This window comes from Lipophrys pholis (genome assembly GCF_963383615.2).
Source record: "Lipophrys pholis genome assembly, chromosome: 1".
Taxonomy (NCBI): Eukaryota; Metazoa; Chordata; class Actinopteri; order Blenniiformes; family Blenniidae; genus Lipophrys; species Lipophrys pholis.
Window position 1 is genome coordinate 16,512,287 of NC_137635.1, and position 17,593 is coordinate 16,529,879.

The window sequence follows — 17,593 nt, forward strand, 5'->3', positions numbered from 1 at the left end:
ATATATTATTCCTACAAATACATGGTTTTCAGCACTTTGAAAAACGTTCACTTTTCTCAGTAAACCAAGAAAGCTAGAAATATCCTACAGTGAAAAAGAAAGACAAAGACAAACCATTTTTGACAAAAAAAAAAAAAAAAAGGTCACAAAAGAGACATGAAAATAACAAATTGAATGAAATTAAAAACAACATCCTGTACAAACACTATGGCCCAATAATTTAAGAAAATAGTGTCTCTAAAACGTTCATATTGCTTTTTGCCTCCCACCGACCAGGTCCACCCAGAGCAGCACCAGTTCCGATGGTGGCCACAGGGGGCGCCAAATCCCAGGTGCTGATGTTCCCTCCATATGTGTCGGGGGGCAAGGCGGGGGGGGGTTTCGAGCCGCAGCCAGTGTCGTGTGGCCGTTGGTGGAAGAAAAATGTTTGTGGTATCACTTCTTCTCTGGTAGTTTTGGCAGTAACAATACAAAGACGAGAGATGGTCACACTACTACAGTACCGCACTCCTCATGAAACCAAGGATGTTTTCACTGTTTGTTGTAGTTTTACCATGATTACTTTCTACAGCATTATTTCTAGAACTATCACCATCACAGATACACAGAGTGCATCATGTGTTTGTGTGTGTGTGTGTGTGTGTGTGTGTGTGTTTGTGTGTGTGTGTGTATGTGTGGAGGGTTTGTCCAGCTGTTTATGTGTGTGTTTGTGTTGTGTGTGTGTGTGCGTGGGGGTTGTGTCCGTCGAAGGTCAGTGTTCAGTGCTCAGAGCTCGTCTTCTCAAAGGAAAAACTGGGAAGAGTCAATAACTTAGGGTTGGCGCCGGGGTTGGGAGAGCCTCCTTCCTGCCCCGAACCCTCACCAACTCCCAGGTCAAAGGAGTCCTTGGAGTCACTGGAGGGTGCCCGCCTCCTCAGGCAGGTGTCTCTGCTGGGCAGAGGAGGGGGCATCCCCAATCCTGCCAGCCCCATCCCTCCGAGCCCGTCGAGGCTCGGGTAGAGGCCGGACTGTGGCTCCGTCCCATCGGGCGGATCCACTGATATGCAGGGCGGGCTCATCTTCTTCTTGCGCCGGGGCGAGGGCAGCGAGGTCTGGGTGGGGATCTGGCCGGGGATCTGCAGGCTGTCGGCCCGGGACACGAACCCAGAGGAGGTGGAGGCGGTGCTGCGCTGGGGGCTGGAGTCCGTCGAGGGGCACACCTCCACGGAGTGGCGCCGTGGGTCGTCCAGCCAGGAGTAGGGGCGGGGACGGGGCAGGAGGGTACTACGTCCCTGCGTTTCGGCGCTGTGGAACCTCTTCAGCTGCCTCAAGCAGGGACTCCGGCTCTCGGGGCAGCCCGCGTAGCTACCGTAGCCCCCATTGCCGCTGCTGCTGCTGTCCTCCGTCGTGACGTCGTCGCTGCCCACCAACCCGGACCGTGTGATGAGGGACACCTCTTGATCCTCGCAAGCCTCCTCCTGCTGGTGCGACCTAGCTGGTAATAGCGGAGGGGGCTCGCAGGGGGAGATGAGGCAGTGCTGGTCGTGGTGCTGGGTGTGCACGCTGCCGGGGCGCGGGGAGGGTTTCGGGGAGGCGCCGGGTGTGGCGGGGACCAGGCAGAGCGCGGGCTGCTGATGACGGTGGAGGTGAAGGTGGTGGAGGTGATGATGCTGGGAGCAGGAGGGGGAGGGGGAGGGGGAGGCGGAGGAGGAAGAGGAGGAGGAGGTGGGGGATGGAGGGAGGCCCAGAGAGGCCACATTCACAAGTCCTTCAGTGCTCTCTGCTCCGTCCGAACAGAGGGCCTCCTGAGAATCAGTAGACACTGCAGCCTGGAGAAGGGGGGGTGGGATGGGGGTGGGGTGGGGTTGGAGGTAGATGAGCAATGGGGAGGAAGGGGAAGGCCAGGGAATCAGAGAAGATGAAAAGGGAGGAGACTAGTTAGTGTGAGGTGATGACGATGAGACGCTGCAGTTTGAGTCAAAGTTCACAGTCGAGCCAGCAAGTTCTCAATGCGGAGTTGAACTCGGGGCAACTTTCTGAAAACTAAACAGTAATTCCGGAGCTTGCTCAGTATTCAAAACAAAGGTTTGACAGGGGGGCTGGGTAATCAACGCCTGCAAGCTCTTTTCAATAAAGCAGAGACGGCAATTTAAATTCAAATTGGACTAAAATTATTTTTGTCACTTGGGCGTTAAAGCTTGCACCACCCGCAGACTGATGTTCTAGCGGTATTTGATGTTCTCACATGCGTCAGCTGAAGGGCAAAAGAAAAATACGATTATGCGGGTTGGTGGGGTTGTCTGAGGTACTGAGAGAGAGAGAGAGTCGGATATGTAGTGCAGCGGACTGGGTCAGCTGCACCAACTGATTTTAGCTTCCTTTAAAAAAAAGGCCCACTTAGAAAAATCTGAAAATCAATAGCGATCTGAGGCGGTCCTCTACAACGGGGGGGGGGGGACACCGAAACAGTCGGGTTGCTCTCTTCAAAGCCGTCGGACTGCAGACTCCTCTGACAAAATCTGTCATTTTACCCGGCAGCACAGAGGAGCTGCAGGTCGACCGCTGCTCAGTCCGTTTGTTTGCTTTATCGTGTGACTTTGGTGAAGTGGCCTCAAAGTCAACGGAGCGCGGGGCTTTGGAAAAGAGCAAATACGACAATGCAGCTCCTCACCTGTGACAAAACAGATTGGAGGCAATGCTCTAACTAAAGCTTAAACTATTATTGATTCTGTTTTAAAGAGGGTCTTTGGTGGGAATTATGCTGACCCACTCCACCACAGTCTAGCTCCTCTACATATTCATGCATCGCAATAGATTTCTTTTTCTCCTTTTAACTCGTTTGGTTAAAAGCTTGTAACTTGTTGTTAAATGTTTTTGAGGTATTTTTACCCTAAAATTTGTGAGTTTTTTGTTCATTTCTTTTTTCTTTTAACATTAATTATTACTTACATTTTTTTTCTTGATAGAATTTGTGTCTAAATGCATTTTCAAAACAGATTATTTAGTTTGTGTAAAAATGTCAGGAAATCCAATAAAAAAAAAGATGTTTGTGAACATCTTATTTGACTTACTGCAGATTTCTGGTGTAGTTTCTTTAATACTATTACTTTCTCATTGAGTACTTTGATGCTACATCATCATCTCAGTGCATTTCCAAGTGACAAGGGGGCATAAAAGGGGAAATTCTCAGCTGATGGACTTCTGGCTGACAGTAAACTCGGAGTCAGACCACGTGACCCTCGGAGCATTCTCGCTGAACCCTGCACACCGTTCTCAGGGGTGGGAACAGAACAGTGTACAGGGTGCGAGGTCAACAGATCGAGGGGGAACCTGACATGAAGCCACTGTAGGAGAGGAAGGTGTTAGTAAGCACAGTGATCTCTAAGATGAGCACTTTTTCTCATCCCTCACAGGAACTCTTTGAGCATTTAGCCGTGTTGGATCGGAATGAGATGTCCAATCGAGGGAGATGAGGAAACGAGGGGTCATGCATGGTCAGAGTGTTGGAGCTTAGAGTGGTGTTTGGATTTATGAGTGAATACTGAGGAGCTGGCCCGGTCGGTGTGACCACAGAGCCCCCTGGTGGCAAGAGACGTCGCCGGCAGGCAGGCAGGCCGGGGGCCAATCACCAGCCACAGCAATGCAACAGCGGGTAAGAAACCTCAGGAGTGCACACCAGATGGAAGGATACAAAACAAAATACCAATCACCCTGTAGGAGTATCTTTTCTTTGTTATTAAGCAAAACTGACTCAAGTACCTGAAGCACCGTCAGCAGGTTTGCACCGTCTAAGCAAAGAGGTCTCTGGTGCTCAAGACAGTATGAGTAGAAAAGAATAGCCAAAATAGTAATAATCCCCTGAGTTAAATAGGTTGTAGTATTTATATACATTGAGTGCAATGCATTGTGGGTAATTGGCGCATTACATCTACGCACAGCTTTCCATCAGAAGGTAAAAAGTTGGATCGTTGGAGACGGTCTGTGGCTGATGGTTAGCTGGAGATGGGCGAATGAAGGAAAAATGAAGGAAGTTCATGTGTGTGTTTCTCTGTGTGTGTGTGTGTGTGTGTGTGTGTGTGTGTGTGTGTGTGTGTGTGTGCGCGTGTGTCAGTTTGAAGATGACCATGGAGTCCAGTGGTATCGGGGTCGCCGGTGAGCACTGATTTTCAGAAACAGGAGTGTCTGTGTTTGAGCAGCAGCTCGGGATCGGGCGGCTTTTGGGGCGACAGACGTTGTTGCAGCATCGATCAAATCAACAATAAAAGGCAGGAGGAGATGAAGAGAGAAAAGAGGGGGGAGAACGAAACGGTTTAGGACGTGCAAGACAAAACTCTTCCAACCAATGGCGATGTAAATTGGAAGTTCAACACTTCTCTTTGGGAGTGGGGGGGGAGGGGAGGAAAGTGACAAGAGAAATTGTTTCCTGTTGCAAACAGGCGAAGGTAAAAGAAAAGCATCGATTGCCTGTGATATTTGTTCAACTCATGAACTGAACTGGTCCCGTTCACATGACAACGTTTTCAAGCGAAAATGGAAACTTCTGTTGCTTCTTGAGTGTTCATTCACACAACAACAACGGTGCTCGCAGCCACTGAAAATGCAACTTTTAGAAAACGATATAGGATAGCCGTGTACTCACCATTGTTATTGTTTATAGCTTTTTGTCCTCTGCACGCATGTGCGCGCGTGGCTTCATTACAAAAATCTAAAACTACATTGTTTCCCGTGTTTGTCTTATTTCCGTGTGAACAGATCATTCTTTCAAAGCATTGCCGTGTAAATGCAAAACTATACGTTTTCACTGCTTTAGTGGAAAAGTGACTGTGGCAAAACTGCTGGGTGACGGTAGTGTTTGTGATTTCTTTCCTGAATCACACAACAATCTTTAACTGGCTTAAAAACACAACAAGTGGTTGATGTTTCTCTGGCTTTCTCAGAGTCCCTTATTATTTCTAACATGAGGGACCCACACTAATTTGTCAAACGTGCATAATTTTTGCTTGTTAGCAAAGTAATAACAATAAAAAAAACAATAAAAACAACAAGTGTCAGTAATGGTATTCAGCTGCACCACAGCAAGCCTCGACTTGCCTAGAATCTTTTTCAATATTACACTGGATCTCTTTCTTGCGGTTATTAAAACTGCCACGCTCATGACCTGGACTTAACTCAGTGAGCCATGAGTGGGGTGGAATGCAAACGACAACCTTAAACACTCTTTAATGAGCAAATGAATAGCATGATCGCATCTGTCTAGGCAGAATTTATGGCAGATGTTGTGCTGACCACTTCAAAGAGGACATGTGTACCTATTTTATTGGCTGAGGAGTGTAAAACAATCTGCCTGCTGGGAATGACCCTGTAATGAATCAAAATAGAATGTAAGACATCTCATGAATAGTCATTTATCTTAGTTAACTCAAGCAGTTGCTCCTATTATATCCAATGAATGCTCTAATATTAAGATTCATAAGTGAAAATGCTGCTCGTGGATCCTATAAATGACCTTGAGGCGCCACCTGGTGGATAGAACCCGTGCACTGCATTCAGTTCAGTGACATCTTTGTAAACATCAAAGCTTTTTAGACCCTTTTTAGGGCAATGATTTAAATGCCACACCCCCACACGCCGCCAGAGTGTAATTCAAGGATATTTCATTAATTTCAAGTGATTGTAAAAATACAGAATGATGTCTTTACACTCACAAATTTGTACGTGAATTTCTCACTGGCTTTCTGTGCAAGACTCACTACATGCGATTGAGCATGCCAGTCCGACTATACAATGCATTATTTACCCCCCAAAAATAAACGGTTTTATTATTAATACTGACAAGCATTGGGCTTATTTGGTTTTTTGAAGGTGTGAAATACAATGTGAAACAAGCGTAAGGAAAACAGGGCAAACTATACCACCAGCAGCATCTATGCTTATGTTGAACAAAATAATGTAGTAATTTAAGTTACAATAATTACTTTGAAAGAAACAACACGAGAAAGGGTTAAGTACTTAGAAAGCTGAATGAACAAAGGGGTGAGTGCAGCAGGAAAGACGGCTAAGAGTGGTGGCAATACTGTGCTTGAAAGAACATGAGGAGCTCTTTCAAAGATCTGCACGGTACTTGCCACAAACAAAAAAACATTTAGGCCTCGTCGACCCCAACATTTAAAGTGAAAACGCATTGTTTCAAAAAAATCCTCGCGTTTATACGGCAACGTTTTTAAAACGATGTATTCACATGGAAATGGCAGAAATGCTGAAAACTATGTAGTTAGCATGCCAGGCCACAAGTTGACGATGCTTTTGTAAAGTCTATAAATTTGTGAAGTCACAGAAGAAAATGGAATGGGAGTTTGGACACCTCAGTTTCCTGGGAAAAGGACGAGAAAAGTCAGTGTGGGACTCTCACCTGTCTGCGGAGCGTGCGGCTGAACGTGTGCGTGCGTCTCGGAGGCGGCTGCCGCGGTATGCTCTCTGAGTCCGAGTGGCTGTGGGGGCTGATGGGTCTGAAGAGGTCTGTGGGGACGGTCAGCTGCTGGGAGAACTCCTCGGGCTGCGAGTGCACCGAGCTGCTGGAGCCTGAGACAGGAAAAGGGAAACAGAGACGCAACAGATGTGTTGAACCCTCCCAACAGCTCAGGCTAAAGCAGGTAAAACGTTGGAATTCAGTGCAAATTCGAAGTAAAACTTGAATGCAACGATCAATAAAACGTTCTATTACTTTACAAATAGAACAGAGACTGACTGAAGTCAGAAGCATGTTTACTGCTCCTCTTACATGACTCTTTATGACTGGTTATAAAAGTGAAATGTCACATGTTTTTGCCTACTTTTTATGCTTTTATTGGATTATGAAATGTACTAATATCGAGCTTCTTAGAGAAGAAAACAGATTGCTTTAACGCTGAACCTATGCTACAATAACGTACCTGGATATACTGTTGCACGCTTTCTAAACTGTAGGCTCCAAAGAAGTTCACTGGTTAGAGTCTTTTTCTGGTTGTATTACATAGACAAATTTCTATTTTTTAATATTTGTTTCACATGACCCCTTCCTGTATGATGTTGCTTGTTTGTGTTGTATGTACAGGTGCAGTATTGAACGTCATCGAGTCCATGTTGATATTTTTCCAGTTGAGAACTGTTAAATCTTATGCGAGTGACAAAAACATACAAATGTTCACATTTGTTTTTGTTTTTCAAATCTTAAAACATCTTTGACATTCAAATCAGATATTTGTCACCAATCCGTCCATCTTCTATACCTCTTCTTGATTCAATTCATAGTCGTGAGGCGCTGAAATCGATCCCAGCTCACAATGGGTACACCCTGAGAACGTTGCCAGTCCATGACAAAGCTCCAAATGTTTGTATTATATACATAATTGAGGATACTCATCTTTATGGTGCTCCACAAAGGCAAAGCCACAGTATAAATATAAATGCTACAACATGAATGCGAAAGTCCAATTTTTTGTTTGGACTTGTGACTTGTTAACCCCTGAGAAAGTCACGTGACTACATTTAACTAATCTTTACAGTTCCTGCTCTGACATGAGCAGTTTGGGATTGTACCAGAAGATCGTTATTAAAAATCCAAACGTCCTTTGTTACCTGATGGGGCCCTGTGGGTTCCAAGTGTGTGCTGGGGCCCCTGTGACTGTGCTAAAAGCTGAGCTGGAGCCGGACACATGGGGCCGAACGGCTGCGGAGGAAGAAACATGTAGCTGTCGTTGGGGAGGGAGTGCGTGCGTCCCACTGCAGGCTTCCTGACGCTCAGCAGGTTGACCTCCAGTGGCTCCTCGGGGTCGAGCTGCTCTGGCTGCGGGGTGAGGCGGTGGGAGGAAGAGAGGAGCGTGAGGGTCCCATTGGAACAGTGAGGTCCTGGGCTGATGCTTTTAAACACAGTCACTCTCACACTCTATCCGACACACATCTCTCTAACGTGAACAAAGAGGCAGTGATCATCAGCATACATAGACAGGATCTTTGCACGTTGACTGGCACAGAGCTGCCACAGATCACAGAGAGCTGTCCAATTTTTCCCCCCACTTTTTACTGTGACCCCACCCCCTCCAACAACCTTGAAACTTGCTCCGTGATTGTGTGTCAGCTAGGACAGTGCCCTGCAGCTGGACCCCCCCCAACCCGGCCCACTACAAATCCACTCATCACCGAGCTGCTGGAGCTCTTAACACACTTTAACAACCAACCCCAAACACATCACATCTCTGAGTGGAGCCAAAACTACGACACACTGGAGGACGGACTAGACACAGAGGAAGACTTGACAGGAAAGGGCTGCCAAAAAGAGACGCGGACCCACGTGTAAAGCACAAAGGTAAAACAACAGAAAACTTAAGAGAAAGAAGAAGGAGAAAGAAGTACAGGAAGACAAGAGAGTAGTAAAAAAAGGGGAGAAGACTGCGAACTGGCAGGCGAGGAGGCGCACTACTCTACTGGACTGGACTGGACTGGAAAGTTACACACACCAGGCTAGAAAGGTGGAATGAGAAGAAAAATTGGGTGGACACATAGTTAGATTCACCAGGGTCTTTTAAAGCCACCTGCACACCTCTGCCTCTTCACTCCATTTGTTTCAGTTCTTTCAATGCACGGATCTTTTCGTTGGCCTCCTTTGTGATTACATGAAAAGAAATCACCGATCCAATCGGCTTGAAGTTGTTGCAAGTCCCAACGTAACGTTGACTCCTTTTGATGAGGATTGTTACGAGCAGTAATGAGCCAAACTGGTGGTTAATTGTCTTATGACAAGAAGTTGACGTTCAATTAATTTTCACATTGATGTCAGAGCCCTGCTTGAAGGCTCATTGTCATATAGATTAAAAGCCACCGTGCGTGATGACAAAGAACACCAAAGTCTAGAGTCATTGATTCCCTTGTTGCAAGTAAAAATATCTTTGACATTCATATTGTATCACTGTGTATATGCTCAGATCACTCAAACCAACTGGTTAACTTAGTTTTCTCAAGAGAAGACAGATCAATGAGACACACATTTGAGTCAAGTAAATATTCACTTAAATCAGGTATACTTTGAGGGGACTAGTTCACAGTTTTCTGTGTATTTGAGCGAATCCGAGGATTTCTTATCCGCGCCTTTCACTGCACATTATCACTGGGTCTACTATAATCCTGCCACAGTCTTAGGGCAAGTGCTGCTGCCCACCGTGTGTCTAAAGTCCTAATTTATACTCCTACACAAACGATACACGGAGGCTATGCTGTGAACCGTCTCGGCACGGCCTCTGCGTCAACACTCCAACAGCCTCTTTCTACACAACGCAAGGGGAACCGATAACCGCCAACCTTTAAGGCAAATTGGTTCTTAAATAAACACTACTAATGAGTTTTATCCGGCCGATCCTTCTACAGCCCTTGCATTGTGTGAACTACTTTGTGGCGCAAACAACCTCGACGTAGAACTTCCAGGGGTGAAGAGACCCAGTAGAGGCTACACACTTCCCTACGGAGTCAGAAAGCTCATGAAGAAGAAGTGCTCGACACGACAAAGTCAGAATAAGGTGTTTCTTGAAGCTCTGTGATTAATTTAAACCGTTTTATTTGAACCGAGAGGCGCTAATTAGCGGGTTAGCATGCGGTTGGCTGCACTCCTTGCCAACCCAGGCCCCGATAAGTCACAGTTTGAGTGTAGCAGGGGTGAAGGAGTGCCGGTGGCTTGAGAAGTGCCCTGGGAAAACAACAGTACACACTACTGCAGAGGGGAGGAGGGAGGTAGAGAGATGGAGAAAGAGAAAGTGAGCAACTGTCAGTACATTGCATTCCAGGCTGCTTAGAAAGAGGGGGTTAAAATCGTCGGGGGCCGAGTCGTCTGTCAGAGCTAGGGACCAGGATTTCTCAGAGGCCAGAGACAGAGCTTCCATCTCCGCTAGAGGGATCTAGGCAGGAAGAGACAATCGCTGGTGAGCAGAGAAAACACAAGCACTCCGTGCAGCACGCAAGCAAGAGGACGTTACACAAAAAAAAAAACCCTGTGGTTCACAGAGAAATAAAGGTTGGAAACAACATGTATAAACTGGAAGTATGTAACAGAGAAAAACGACGACGAGAAGACCACATGTTGGACAAGTCTCATTCACACTCGTGAATCTGCATTGATATTTAACTTTGCAGTAAAAGTGTGACCACAAACAGACACATACAGAAAGTGCATCCAGCCACATGATTCTAAGCAGAAGCTAGAAATGATGAGATTATCACACTCAGATTCACAGAAACAAACAAGAACACGGAAAGGACATAAGAAGAATTTTAATACTCATAGATTTTCTTCTTGGTTCAGTTGGTGGGGTTTTTTTTTGTGTGTTTTTTTTTTAATTTTGAGGTTTTGGCCTTGAGATTGAACAACAAAAGGTGCTATGAAAGTAAAACAGAACTGGAATTCAGACTGCTTTGACTTTCTTTTACTGGGCAGTAGATAATACGCAAACATATTTTCAAGTATTAGTTTTCATGTGGATCCAATCACAGCTGCTGTGTTTTTGCTGATTTCAAACTGATGTTATCAGAGTTTTTACTGTTGCATGCGAGTTGTGGTTAAATACCAGTTAACCATTGACATACAAGTGTAAGGCACATTCTTGGTGCTTTGGTAAGCAGTCGTCTCAACGAAGGCCAACCATTTACGTGATGACCTTTAAAGTGAAAAAGCAGAGTTTTCCCGGTGACACTTCAAATTTTTAAAAACAATGTGCCGTTTAAATGTAAACGGCAGAAACGCTTAAAATGATGTCGTTTTCATGTTGGGCCATGAGTGGGACATCGTTGTTATTGTCCATTTGCGAATGTTCAGAAGAATTATTTATTTATTTGCGCATTTACAGCAGCAGTGTGTCAGAAAAGTTGCTTTTCGGAGAGTTTTCAAAACGTTGTGTTTTTCCCCATTTCTATGGAGACAGAGCGTTCTCAAAAAGTTGAATATTCAGTGACTTCGAGTACTGTTGTTGTGTAAACTGCCCCCCAAAATGCAATTCAAGTTTTGTGTATTCACTTGAAAACGTTATGTCAACGGGGCCTAATAAGACATAGCATATAGTGATACTGTGGTGACAATAACTCCACTCGGTGCGACTGCATTCAGGTTATTTTGGTTTTTTTCGTGCTCCCAGCCACATCTAACTGCTGCATCTAGCTCTTTGTGTAAACGGGGCCTCAATTAAAACGTCAAATACAACTACGGTAATATAGCTTTGGACCATGTAATGTGTTATTGAAGAAGGGTTACTGTTAGCATAATTGTAATCATGGCTTCAGAGTTATGCTTCAGTCTTGAAGTTTGTTTTTTAATATGTTGTTGAGCTGGTATACGTTCAGCCTAGCAGTGGTATAACAGGGGGAACTCATCCTGACATCCAAGTGCACTAAGAGACAGGGATTAGAACCCATTTGACAACATTTCTACTAATGCATGAGAATGAGAGAGGTGGCCCATGGCGTCTGACACTGACATCTCCAGCACATTTAAAGCTTTTAGAAGATGTTTTTTTTTTTTTTTTTTTTGCAATGTTAATGTAATTGTGCAAAATTTCCCTTCTGCTGCAATTATCCAGTGATTCAGCGATCTATAGCTTATTAGATTTATCTGTTCCCTCCAGCAGACTCATGTGCAGAGGCGTGATGTGCCCGCTTCAGGAACGCTTGAGGTGGGTTATCGCCCTTCTGGGGGTGCCAGGCAGAGTACGTAATCGTCCAATACATGAACACACGGATGTGCCACACGCCCACGTACAGACACACAAACACTGACAGCGATTTGTGCAGGGGGAATGGAGCGAAACTCTACAGAGTGTCTGCTTAATCAGACTAAACAAAACAAACCTGCAGAGGATGAATGAGTTTAAATGAATGAAAGAGGTGGGATGTGATGTACTGCACTTGGTGTGGGCTGCAGTGCTGCTTATAAGGGGAAAAATGTTCAATGTGGGGGGGGGGGTGTCAATATATAGAAATGGTCATGGCTGTAGGGCTGCTGTATATTTATTTGCTGCACATCACGCTGCATGCCTTTAGACGTAATTAAAAAGCTTTGCGGACATTTTGTTCGCAATGCAAGCCTGAAATTACATCTGGTGTATCCAACTCTTTTGTCCAAATACAGATAAAAGTACATAGTTCGCTCATTCTAATAGCTTGTAACATCATTCTACTGTTGAAGCACTCTTCTTCCTACCTACACCTACTCCTGTGATTATTTCCACTATCTAGAATCAGATAGTACAATTTTTGTCAAAATTCTTTTCATGTCGTATTAAAATGAAGGATACCCGAGTTCTAGCCATTGTTAATGCCCAAAGTGGGTGACCTGAGACTTTCACAAACCTGCTGGGACTTAGAAAAGAATAACAACTATTCCATGTTTTGAAAAGGTTCTTCTTGCAGCCCTACATGTTAAAACCACTGGGAGGCATGAAATGGAGGAAGTGAGCCATCAGCAGGCGTTTCTGCAGATTATTGACCTTCTTGTCGGTGCTGTGCTTGCTGGGCTTGGGGGGCAGCGCGTAGTAGTGGCAGATAGAGCCGGACAGGTTGTCCATCAAACTCAACTCCCCCTCCATTGAACCCTGGATGACCAGGGACACCGAGTCAAACAGAGCTCTTCGCTGGACAAACTTGGATGATTTGGAGAAAAGAGAGTGAGAGAAGGAAGAGAAAAAAAAAAAAAAAAGAGGTGGGGGGGGGACGGAAAAAAGTTCAGACAGAGAGACATAAAAAGATGTGGAAAGGATGAACAAGAAAAGAAAGAAAGGAGGGAAAAACAGTCGATAAGGTAGACCCAAACAGATATACAAACATAAATGACAGAAGAGACGCATCCAAGTAGGAGGACTGCATTACAGATCCAAATTAGTCGACCCCTCAACTCCCAAGCTCAGAATGTGTTTCCGTTTTTTGCCCACAGGGGGGCACTAAAGCACTTCAGCTCATCCACGTCGTTGGTGAAGTGTGTGGCTTGAACGGCCCATGTTTTTGAAAGATGGATAACATCTTAGTGGGGAAAGGGAACGATACGGAGACCTCTATTTCCTATCCCCCGAAAGTTCCCCGCCGTCTGGAAATAGCTGTCGGAGTGAACAACAAGACCCCGCTGTCCAGCTTTCCCATGGCACTGTGACCTGTCTGTGACTGGCATGTCCTCTACAGGGACCAGCCACACACACAGATACACACACATGGACACACAAGCACAGGGCCACAAAGGCATACAGACTGTAAACCATCCTAATGTGAGTCAGTATGGGTCACATAGGATAAAGAATTACCATAAAGTTGCATTTCTGAGTATTTTTTAAAGGGATTTGAACCTGGTAGATTTTCTGTTTCATGACCTGGAAGTTTATATAACTATACTACCGACAAACACAACCTTCCTAATTTAAATGCATCCACGTATATAGTATATATACTGGGTTTATGCCAGACTGTCTTGTGAATACAGCCTAATATAGTCATGTCTGGGTTAGTTTATTTACATGTGGACTCCAGTTATTATAGAGGGGCAGTGCAGGAAGCGAGAAATCTATTATTTTGGATATCATCTGGCGCACTCCGCAATCCTCAGCGTGAATTGGAGAGCTAAGTCATAGCTTGGACTGGAGTGTGGACTAATGACTAGAGACATTGGGGTCATCCGAGTGGCATCACAGCTTGACCCCTTGCCAGACGGGACCTTGGAGCATCTGTCATGTCATCCAGGAGGCCGCTCGGACCCCCGAGAGTTTAACAATCTGACCTCGACATTAACCTGTTGTTCTGTGCAGTAATATGAATGTGAACCTCACAACAATGTGATTACGGCCTTTCTGAGGGACTATTAAGTCACATATATGGTACGTGAAGTGATTGGAAGTATCAAGAGGTCACTAAAATCCTTCGGTTGTACCATTATTCAAAAACACAAACAGCTTAGCGACAGAACTTTGGCTAGAAATAAAAACTCATCAGCAAAAATCCCCATCTGACATGAAACCCACACACATACCGGAGAAGCTATGAGATGATTTACCTCCAGCTGGGGCTCCAAATACGAGGGGGGCTCTGCTCTGATGTTTACAGAGTCTCTTGTGATATCAGCAGTGGGCGAGTCCATAGGACCACCCCTTTCCTGCTCAATGTCCCCTCCGCCGGTGGACCTCCAAGGAGACCCCCCTGAACTTGATCGGTCCATGCCCAGCGCCAGAGGGTTTAGCTGGGGCGACCTGGCTGCCAAGTCCCCGGCATCCATCTGCAGTTCCAGTTCTAACTCCGCCTCCAACTCCGCCTCCTCCTTGGCCTCCTTGTTGCTCTCCTCCAGGTGCTTCATCAGGACGGCGATCACCACGTTGACCAGGACGAACTGGGCGGTCAACACGAAGGATACAAAGTAGAGGGGGGAAACCACAGTGTTGTAGCAGGTGCTGGTGTCGTGGGCGCAGTCCCTCAGTGTGTCCTGGAGAGACAACGAGAGGCGAATTTTAGCACGTCACTGGCGTCTTTTAAGCACTTCTGACTTGTTCTTTGGTGGTCAAATCTGATATGTACTGACTGTTTCCCACTACATCAAAGAGGAAAGCTGCAGCCGAGACCGCTTGTTCAGGAAGGAAACAAGGAGCTCGATGCAGCAGGCAGACATGCGACTAAAAAAACGTGACTTCAGTATTCATAATTACAAACCCAATTATCATTCTTTCACAATTGAAGTCAATGTCATTTGCTTTGTCATTTCTACCTCAGAGATCCACAGAAGAACTCAGCAGGCATTCAGTGGAAAAAAAAAAACGAGGCATGATTTCAGTCAGAACTTTCACAAGCTCTGCTTTATCAAGTAGGGATTCACACCTTAACATTACACTAGAAGCAAGGAAAGGTTAAGGATACAATTGGAGGTCTAAGGTGTTGACATCAGTCGTTCTTCCAGCCAAGACCTCCTGACTTATATTATCAGATTGTTCTCAAACGCTCACACAACAACTGTGGGGGCTGCACATTTACATTCAATGTCCGATGAGCTGATACAAACAGGGTTAAAAGACATACTGGGTGAACTTGAACAAAGAGACAACAGAGAAGCATCTCTTGTGTATGTCTGGGATCTCGTCTACAGAGCGAGATTCACCTTCATTATACCGTTCCAGTTGTCGCCGGTAGAAACCCTGAAGAGCAGCAGAAATGCCATTCCAAAGTTTCTGAACGTAGCGTAACGACCCAGACCTTCGCACGGGTGGAGCTCGTCGCAAACTGATTAGACAACAACGGGGGGGGGGGGGGGGGGGGGGGGGGGGGGGTAGATGGAAGGGATAGCCAGACAGTAAAAGAGAGATATTAAGATAGAAAGATAGCAACACTGATGGCTTTTCGTCTGGCTGCACAATAAAACAATCATGACTGTGATACAATTCTATCACCCTGAAAGCTGTAAGACACAATTAGACGGATCAATACAGCTTTTTAACAAAGCATTCTGGAAAGCAATTAGGATCAGATAGATAGAACCCACACAGGGGAGAATTAAACACTTGTTGCATGGCCAAGCTTGGCCAGAACTCTGTGCAACTACGGACCTCGGTCTGTTGACATAGCGGAGCAGTTCTTACTTAAGTCGCCAAACAGTTCCACTCCAAGCGCTGCAAAGATGAAGAAGAGGAGCATGAAGAGAAGACCCAGATTGCCCACCTGCAGAGAGGAAAGAGAAGGGGATTAGTGGGAGCAGAGCCAGTCCCAGGCAAAAAAAAAATAAACCAGTGAGGGGAAACGACAAACGGATAACTCCGGGGGAAAGGAAAAACAAATAGATGAGAGAGAGTAGAAAGTGCAAGCTGTGGCGAATGACTGCAAAAACCACTCCCCAAACTCAACGTACCCAGCAGCAGCTGGGGTGTATCAGGTGAGTCTGCTTTTGGATTGTTCAGACCGAGAAATAGGATGCAAACCTTTCAGGCCTAGTTACTTGCACATTTGTCTATTTAAAATCCAAATACTGACAAATTATCTTCAGTCTTTTTTACTGACCAATGTCGAAGCCAAACCTTTACTCATTCATATTCTTTACATCGGTCATTAAAGGGCAAGCACGATTGTCATGTGACGATTTTAAAATGTTCTAGGAATTAAGCTTTAAGCGAGTCCAAAACTTCCCTAAAACTAGTCTTACATTAGCAGGGACATTTGTCCTGAACGTAGCCCAAAATTAAGCTTTAAAAACTAAAAAGTTATTTAACTTATTTCGTTTTTTTGGGATCAGGTGACCTCATGTTGATCCGAGAACATCAAGCATTCCAGTATGTGTTGGCGATGAGTAAAGAACATTTTTCGGTCCCTCAGGTTAAGGGGAGCCCCTGTTAGTTTCCGTTCTTGGCTTCGAAAATTCCAATTCATTACTAAACATGAATGCAGCAAAGTAATTACCATGTTCACAATCCCATGGAAAAAAAAAAAAGAAAAAAAAACTTGAAAGAGGATTTCTTTACTGGCAAAGATGACAAACTCGCTCTTTTCATGTTCCCATATGACAATTTACAGACATGTAAATAACAGACTCCAGGCGCAAGTTTAACAAGAAGAAACTCTTCAAAAAACACATTTTGTATACTTGCATTGTGTTACATCATTCCAGAGTACCCTTTGGGAGTGGGAATGCAGAAACAGAACTGTCACAGAAACTTTTATTCCTGAGGGAACCCTCCGAAAGCAGTTAACCTTAACCACATCCCTGGAGTCCAGTACGAGCACTGTGTCAAGCATCCGAGACTCCACTTCAAATTTGAAACAGAACTCTTGTTTCAAAGAAAAGAAAAGTCGTATCCACTCTACTGCATGTGCAATAGTGGATTAACAGTGCAAAGTTAATGTGACATCCGTTGGGCCAAGTCACAGAGGGCGAGACACTGGTACCTGGTACCTTCAACCATCTTGCCAACCATGTTGTGGTTTTCCATGCAGATTATAATGCAAGAAAGCAAAACCGGAGATATTAAAGGACTTTGTGTATAGAGGTGGGTTTCAGTCATGAAAAATCGTCAGGTTTTAGGCGCTCAATGCTAATCAGCGTGTTGCAACCTGCTCACGCCCCCAATAATGGATTTGTTAACCGAGAACACCTCTGACAAGCTGGAGGAGAGATTACCATGAAATAACAGCCATGGTTACCGCCCAAGCAACAACAGAGGTGGCGTCAACTAAGATGAGGGAACATAAGAAAATTGCAATTCCGTCAAGAGTCTATTCAAACACTGCAGAATTTATTGAAACGGTCACCCACAAATCCACCCAACACTCTTCAAAACAAATCCCCCAACTACCGTACATTCTCTCTCCAGCCTCTGCAGGACGGCGGGATAATGCAAATAAGAGCCTCCAGAGTCGAGCAGAAAGCTCATGGGAGTGAACGCGCGCGAAAGGGAAGACCGTGGACTCGAAACGAAATGCTCCTGGGATGTCATTCCAGGCTCAGCTTTGGCCGGGTGGGTTGGGATGTGAAATCTGTGGAGAGCTTTGTGTATCACCTCACAGTTGTTCCTTCTGCCAAACAGTTTAGTGTGCATCCGTGTCTGTCTAGTCCTATTCGGTATTTAGTGAAAACGTGTAATTTTGTAGAAAT

The 17,593-nt window shown here is 45.2% G+C and overlaps 1 protein-coding gene across 1 annotated transcript in view; it reads right to left on the reverse strand.

Moving 5' to 3' along the window:
• Nucleotides 1-238: 238 nt before the first annotated feature.
• Nucleotides 239-17,593, reverse strand: part of cacna1g (calcium channel, voltage-dependent, T type, alpha 1G subunit) — a gene marked incomplete at its 5' end in the record, with an annotated part of 255,553 nt that continues 238,198 nt past the window's right edge. The window contains 8 exons of the mRNA XM_080471574.1: nucleotides 239-1,808; nucleotides 6,389-6,558; nucleotides 7,594-7,801; nucleotides 9,777-9,899; nucleotides 12,477-12,629; nucleotides 14,024-14,446; nucleotides 15,113-15,234; nucleotides 15,591-15,669. Of these exons, the coding sequence (XP_080327700.1) occupies nucleotides 759-1,808; nucleotides 6,389-6,558; nucleotides 7,594-7,801; nucleotides 9,777-9,899; nucleotides 12,477-12,629; nucleotides 14,024-14,446; nucleotides 15,113-15,234; nucleotides 15,591-15,669 (2,328 nt within the window). The 3' untranslated portion in view covers nucleotides 239-758. The remainder of the gene's footprint in view (nucleotides 1,809-6,388; nucleotides 6,559-7,593; nucleotides 7,802-9,776; nucleotides 9,900-12,476; nucleotides 12,630-14,023; nucleotides 14,447-15,112; nucleotides 15,235-15,590; nucleotides 15,670-17,593) is intronic.